The sequence below is a fragment of the Budorcas taxicolor genome, chromosome 18, assembly GCF_023091745.1.
Source record: "Budorcas taxicolor isolate Tak-1 chromosome 18, Takin1.1, whole genome shotgun sequence".
Classification (NCBI taxonomy): domain Eukaryota; kingdom Metazoa; phylum Chordata; class Mammalia; order Artiodactyla; family Bovidae; genus Budorcas; species Budorcas taxicolor.
The window spans coordinates 54,910,670-54,918,001 of NC_068927.1; the positions used below are offsets into that span (position 1 = coordinate 54,910,670).

General features: G+C 52.4%; 1 protein-coding gene across 1 annotated transcript; it reads left to right on the plus strand.

Annotated features, from left to right (window-relative positions):
* The first annotated feature begins 1,565 nt into the window (after nucleotides 1-1,565).
* PNMA8A (PNMA family member 8A) lies at nucleotides 1,566-3,560 on the plus strand. Its single transcript, XM_052656810.1, has 2 exons — nucleotides 1,566-1,952; nucleotides 2,037-3,560. The coding sequence occupies exons 1-2, from the start codon at nucleotides 1,566-1,568 to the stop codon at nucleotides 3,558-3,560; spliced, it is 1,911 nt and encodes a 636-aa protein (XP_052512770.1).
* Nucleotides 3,561-7,332: the final 3,772 nt, after the last annotated feature.

Genomic DNA, 7,332 nt, shown 5'->3' on the forward strand with positions numbered 1-7,332 from the left:
TTCAAAGAACCAACTAGCCCTTCTGTGACTCCTGGGTAACTGCTAAGCCTCCTGTACTGAAATGTGAGTGATGGTCGTGGCCTTGGGCCTTGCAGCATCTCTTCGATTTCTGAAGATACTGAAGGCTGAGTAACTAAGGTCAATCACAAGTGTGCTCCATGCACATGAACTCAGGAAAAAATAATTCTGGACACTAAGGCCAGGTGAGCTTCCCTGGTTAATACTCCCTACGTGTTGTCACATGTTGCTGGGAAAAGTAAGCCCATCCATACAACTCTCTCCCAGACTGCCCTTTTCTTTCCCTTTGCTGCCCTTAAGCAGTATACTTTTCCTGTAATAAACTATAATTGCGAATAAAGAATGGAGAAGGCAATGGCACCCCACTCCAGTACTCTTGCCTGGAAAATCCCATGGATAGAGAAGCCTGGTAAGCTGCAGTCCATGGGGTCGCTGAGGGTCGGACACGACTGAGCGACTCCACTTTGACTTTTCACTTTCGTGCATTGGAGAAGGAAATGGCAACCCACTTCAGTGTTCTTGCCTGGAGAATCCCAGGGACGGGGGAGCCTGGTGGGCTGCCGTCTATGGGGTCGCACAGAGTCGGACACGACTGAAGTGACTTAGCAGCAGCAGCAAATAAAGAATCTGCCTGCCAAGTAGTACGCTTAGGTTCAGTCCCTGAGTCTGGAAGATCCCCTGGAGGAGGGCATGGCAACCCACTTCAGTGTTCTTGCCTGGAAAATGCCATGGACAGAGGAGCCTGGCAGGCTGCAGTCTGTGGGGGGTCTCAACAGTGTCGGACACGGCTTGGCGACTAAGCAACAACACCGTAACTGTGAACACTGTAATTTTTCTGAGTTGCAGGAAAACTCTCAGCAAATCATTGAACCTGTGAAGAAGAGCAAGGAACTCAGAGAGCTCAAAGTATTAGTCTAATATCGAACAGTTAGGAAGCCTCACTGCTAGCTGTATCACTGAGGGCCTGACAGAAAAACCCAAACTGAGTCACTGAGGAGCGTTTCATTAATTGTTAATAAAGGTGTTCAAAACAAAACAAAAGGGGTTGCCTGAAGGCAGGAGGTTGAAGAAACCGGCAAGGAAATGGGAAGCACTATTCCCAGGCTTGGAGGGGAAGGGGGGAAGTCAAGACATTTCTAGAAACTTCTGGATATTGCAGGAACAAAAAAATGTAGCTGAGATGGCTCTCAACAAGAACTGTGGCTTTTGTTAGGGAAACTCAGGGGGCTTGAAGGCGCTCTCTCCTCTCGCCTTACGCTTTCTGATGTCTCCTAGGGGTCCTGTTGGCTGAACCCAAAAGGAAGGAGGAGAATAAGAGGGGTAGTTGGCATAGCCACTTAAGTCAGCGCCTCCAACCCCCATCCTGGAGGCCCACATTTTGAGTAGAGAAGGGTTGAAAGACTGGGTCAGGAGGGGCAATCGGAGAACATTTAAATCCCTGGCTCGGTCAATAGGTCAACAGTCGCGTTTCCAGCCGCTCCCCAGGCCCAGTTGCTTGGCTCACGGGCTCGGAGGCAACCACCAGTTGCCATGGAGACCGCGGGCAGATGGCGGGAGCAAGTGCGCAAGCGCGCGTTGAGATGCCTGCCTCGGCTCCGCGCGGTTGCTGGGACCTAGCCGAGGCGCCTGGAGTCCTAGCGGGGGCGGACACTGGCGTCCCGGGCCATTCGTCCAGAGCATCCGTGCTGGAGCGGCCCGAGCTGGCACCTGGCCAGCCCGGAGGCTCCTCCTTGGCTCGTCTGGGCGTTCAGAGGTGGGGCTGCCGTATCCCTGCCGGGCGGGCCCGGTGGGAGGGGCTGAGCGCGGTTTTCGGCAGATTTCAGGACACGTGTGAGCACCCGGGGCCCGGTTTGGGGAGGAAGGCCCTGGGAAAGCGCGAGGCCTCTTGCAGGCCCACCTTGGAGCGGGCAGCTGAGATCTCTGAACCTGGCCGTGTTTATCGGCTCTCTGACCGCCCTCTCCTGTCACCTTTCAGGATTGCTGCTTAGGGACCGCTGCAGGAACGGTCTGCCTCGTAGACGCTTCAGCACACCTGGGAATTGAGCCCCGCGGTGTCCACGACCATGGCGGCGAACCTTTTGGAGGACTGGTGCCGGGGGATGGAAGCGGACATCCACAGGTCCCTGTTGGTCACGGGCATCCCAGAGGACTGTGGCCAAGCGGAAATCGAGGAGACCTTGAATGGGGTCCTCTCCCCGCTGGGCCCGTACTCCGTACTCAACAAGATTTTTTTGAGGGAAGAAAATGCCAAAGCTGCCCTCGTTGAGGTTGGGGAGGGTGTGAATCTGAGGGCCATACCCCGGGAGTTCCCAGGAAGGGGGGGCATCTGGAGAGTGGTCTGTAGGGACCCCACCCAGGATGCTGAGTTCTTAAAAAACCTGAATGAATTCCTGTACGCGGAGGAGCCCACCTTGGAGGATGTGGTGCGCCAGCTTGAACTCAGCAGGGCCTCACCACCCCAGACCCAGAATCGGTCCCCCGAGAACTGGGCAGAAGCTTTGGGGGTGCTTCTGGGGGCTGTGGTGCAAATCATTTACCATATGGATGCCGAAATACACAGCCAGGAGGAAGCTAGGGCGCAAGAGCTTGCCAAGCCCCGAGTGGTAGCATCCTTGGCTTCAGCAGCAGGGGGGAAGGTCAAGAAGGAGCCAGGGAGGGCCGCAGAGAGGGGCAGGGGCTCTGCCTTGAAGATGGAGAACCCGGATGGCTGGAATGACATGGCAGATGGGGGTGACGGTCCTAAACCTTTGGTTCGAAAGGCTGGAGCTCTGATTCACTCCAGGAGGAAGAAGCAGAAAAAAACTCCCAAGCAGGAACCAGTGCCCTGGAAGAAATCCCAAGGCAGCCATTCCCCCAGCTTGGCCTCCCTGAAGCATCCTGCAGCTGATGGTGGTAAAAATAGGGAGATGTTAGAACGTGTCAGGAGCAACAAAGAGCCATGTGTGAAGCAGGAGGGGTCGGCTTTGAAGAAGCCCCCAGTAAAATGTGCCTGGAAGTTTCCCAGCAACCCACCTCGTGTAGCTGCAAGCCGGGGAGTTGCCTCTGAGTCAGACCAAGATGGTGTTCTGGAGGGCCCCCCAAAGAAGAACGCCATGGGCTGGGCCTCGGCAAAGAGCCCTGCCCACATGAGGAAGAAAAAGAAGGTGAGCTTGGGCCCTGTCTCTTATGTCCTTGTCGATTCAGAAGACCCCAGGAAGAAGCCAGAGGTTTCAAAGAAAGGGCCAGGCCTTGGCCGGGATGCACTGGACCAGAAGGCCCCCGGGGACCCTCAGCCCCATGAGTCACCAACCTCAGCCTCACAGGGTCCAGAGGCCAAGCCACAAGGCCCTCCTCATGCCTCCAGTGGTGAGCATGACATCAGAAGTCATTTGGGGTGTGTCAACAAGTGGATGGAGGGGGAGGAGCAGCAGGGGAAGGCGGGGGCACAGGAACCCAAGGGGGCAGAGGGGCAGATGGTGGGTGAGGACCCCAGTGCAGTGGAGGAAGCAGGTGAGCCACCAACTGAGGCCTCAGAGGCCGAGAGCCCTGACCCCCCGTCCTAGGTGCTCCTGAAGGCCCACACTTGGGGACACCTGTGGAGACAGGAGGTCGGAGCAAACCCACTCAGCCATCCCTTGTAGATAAGTGTGTCTCCGTGGCACTCTCCAGTTATCTCTCCCTTTGTCTGACCCGTCTCCCTCCATAAGGATGGCAACGTTTGGGGTCATGTTGTTTGACAGAGTAGGAGGCCTTGAGGCTGGAGTTTCTGGAGGCCTGGTTGGGAGATCAACATGTTCAAAGACTTAGAAAGTCTCAGGAAGTGAAAAATCTTTCCCAACACACCCTGCTTCTCCCCTTGAGCTGTTCTGACTTATCCACAGAACATAGTGGGGACCATCTGCACCTGAGCAGTTGAAAGAAGACCAAAAAAGAGGCTCAAAATCAGGAACAAAGTTGCACTTGTTGACCTTTGACTGTTTTAGGAACTCACTTTGTAGAGATCCGACTCTCAGAGGTAAATGGTGTGTAAGGTCTTAGGTGGAAGGAGTTGGGGGGGAGGCATAGCCCTGTGCTTTTTTTCCTCGGCTGGGCCTGCTTTTTCACCTCTTCCTAGACACAGCCTCAGAGGATGGAGAGTCACGAAGTAGATTGGAAAAGTTCTAGAACATTCACTGTGACTCACAGGCTGGTTCACTGTTATGGCCGCCTATGTTTGGCCGTTCTCCCCCTTTGCCTGCTTCCTTTTCTGGAGGGTGAGCCAGCCTCTCTCTTTGGGGCCTGGCGAGGTAAAGAGGTAGGCAGCCCTTTGCTCCCTTGCATCCTCTCTCTGCTTCGACCATTGGGTGGGTTAAGTCAGGATCGTCCCTGCAGACCTCACTTCCTCACTCCTACTGGTTTTCAGTGTCCATCCTCCAGTTCTCTAACCAGAAGGTGGTAAGGTCCCTACCCACTTACGCCTTGAAGTGTTTGGTTTAAGGTTCTGTTACTAAAGCTGGTACTTGGATTCCCATTTGGGTGAAACCCTTGCAGGAAACCTGTAGCCAAAAAAAAATGATGGGGAGGGACGGACTCTGCCATTCCTGGGTCCCCTGGCTCTACTTCCATCCCATGCCCCCCCAGACTCTCTTTGAGGCTGAAGACCAAATCTCCCATCATAGGAAGAGACAGGAAAATATTCTTTTAAAATTGGCTGATCGTTGGTGCCCTCTGAATAGACCAGAATGCCTTGTCTCCTATGTGTGCAGGAGGAGAGGGAGGGCCAGGTTACCCGAGCTCAATGATTTCCAGACGGTATCCTGGGGAAGCCCACAGTGCGCTCAAAGAAGTAATCCAGATCTACTTTTTCACATATTTATTTTAAAAAAGTGACTATTTGAATGTATCATAAGCCAAACAAGTCACACTAGAGACTATCAAAATGTTACCTTGTGTTCATCAGTGTTTCAGTACAGGTATCCATTTTGTTGATTTCACCGTCTGTTTGCATATAATCTAATTTTCTTGTAAATATAGCTGATAGGAAAGGTTCCAAGTGGGGGAAGTTGGTCCTGCAAATGCCGTCATCAAACAAAATACACTGACAGAAGTTTCCCTTGGTAATCCACATGTTACTGTCCGACTGTGATGCTGCGTTGTTTGATGGCAAAACGTATCAACACGGCTCACAGTAATTCACATTCCGTTTTGTGGTCTATCTCGTGACTTAACGTTTTTGTGATAAAGGATGTGAACAGTTGTTAGGTGTTGTTAGTGATTGAGCGGCTTTCTGATGACAATTCATTTCAAAATTCTGGATGAGCCTGAGGATGCAAGAAAAAAGGAAACGGTTTCCGTTTGCAGCTCTTCGTCTGTGTGTATCACGGTTATCCTTGGGTCGAAGCCAAACAAAACGTGGGAGTGAACTGGCCTTTCAAGCCTGTGGCTCTCCAGCTCCTGGTTTCAAAATCAGGTCCATTAGGGAGGGCTTCATTGTGTTAACAAATTGATGCCATGATTAGTAAATGTAAATGTACATGTTATCAAATAAAGTTTAGCAAACTAAGTGATTGTTGAGTCTCTTATAGATGCCAGCGGCATGAACTGTTAAATTTGAGGAAAGGGTTCCCCCCACCCTGAACGATACACACTGTCCTGGACTCCCAGCCTGGGGCGTGTGCATGCTAAGTTGCTCCAGTCGTATTTGACTCTTTGCAACCCTATGGACTGTAGCCCTCCAAACTCCTCTGTCCACGGGATTCTCCAGGTAAGATACTAGAGTGGGTTGCCATGCCCTCCTCCAGGGGGTCTTCCCAACCCACGGACTGAACACTCATCTCTTATAGCTCCTGCATTGCAGGCCAGTTCTTTACCACTAGCGCAGCCTGGGGAGCCCCAGCGTGAGCTCTGGTCAAACCTGGGTTCAAGCTGGAAGAATCATCAATTTTCCATGAGACAAAGTCATCAAGATATCTGTCCCCAGACATATAGCCTCTGGAGAGAGCTGCAGGTGGCTATATGACCTGCTACCAATGTGAAAACTGCCCCCCACCCTAGATCCTGGGGTTTCTAGAAGTTTCTAGAACAAGTTACTGGTGGTGTGGATTACCTGAAAGGGCGAGTTTACTTTTAAAAGCAGCTAGAAGATGAAAACCCTCTCTTCCCCTCAGACAGAAATTGAGGGTTTTTTTCAGTGAAAAATCGAGTTAAATTTCCTTCTGCCCAAGCCCCTCCCCTGTTAGGGACCCCTGAACCATGGTGACCACTGTACCAGAGTTACATGATGCCCTGGAGACCAAAGGGAAACTGGTCAGACCCCTGTCAGAGGTTAATTTATTGGGTCCTCACCTCCGCCCCTCTAGGGGGAAAGCCGGATTTGGCCGAGATGTTTAAGTACCTCCCAGGAGCAGTCACTCCCTCCAGTTAGACCCAATCCACCAGGAAAGATTGGTAGTGGGGGGAACGTGACCCGAGGTGGGGGAAGACCCAGGGATGGGGCTCCGTGGGGTACAGGGGAAGTCTCCAAGGAAGCCTCTCAGACTGTCTCTTGGATGTCTCAGAACTGTCTCTGTTCTGTCTGTGGTGTACCCTGGAGCAAGGCCTGGCCAGAGGTGCTCCAGGGCAAGGGGGTGGGGGTGGGGCGATGCTGGGAGGAGCGGCCTGCATACAGCCAGGAGGGACAGAAGGTACAGTTTGGTCATCCACTCGTGACTCTGTTTAGCCAAAATTTATTGGTCATCAGAGGGCTTCCCTGGTGGCTCAGAGGTTAAAGCGTCTGCCTCCAATGTAGGAGACCCTGGTTCGATCCCTGGGTCAGGAAGATCCCTTGGAGAAGGAAATGGCAATCCACTCCAGTATTCTTGCCTGGAGAATCCCATGGACAGAGAAGCCTAGTAGGTTACAGTCCATGGGGTCGCAAAGAGTCGGACACGACTGAGCGACTTCACCTTCAACCTTGAGACAGCCAGGAACAAGACAGACCCCACGGACTGCAGCACACCAGCCTTTCCTGTCCTTCACTATCTCCCAGAATTTGCTTAAACTCGTGTCCATTGAATCAGTGATGCCATCCAATCATCTCATCCTCTGTTGCCCCCTTCTTCTGCCTTCAATCTTTCCCAGCATCAGGGTCTTTTCCAATGAATCGGCTCTTCGCATGAGGTGACTAAAGTATTGGAGCTTCAGCTTCATCAGTCCTTCCAATGAATATTTAGGACTGATTTCCTTTAGGATGGACTGGTTTGATCTCTTTGGTGTCCAAGGGACTCTCAAGAGTCTCCTCCTGCACCACAGTTCAAAACCATCAGTTCTTCAGCACTCAGCCTTCGTTATGGTCCAATTCTCAAATCCGTTCGTGAC

Coding starts and splice junctions, on each gene's coding strand:
- PNMA8A (XM_052656810.1), top strand. CDS start 1,566: ATGGCGGGAGCAAGTGCGCAAGCGCGCGTTGAGATGCCTGCCTCGGCT. Junction 1,953..2,036: donor AGATCTCTGAACCTGGCCGT/GTTTATCGGCTC, acceptor TCTGCCTCGTAG/ACGCTTCAGCACACCTGGGA.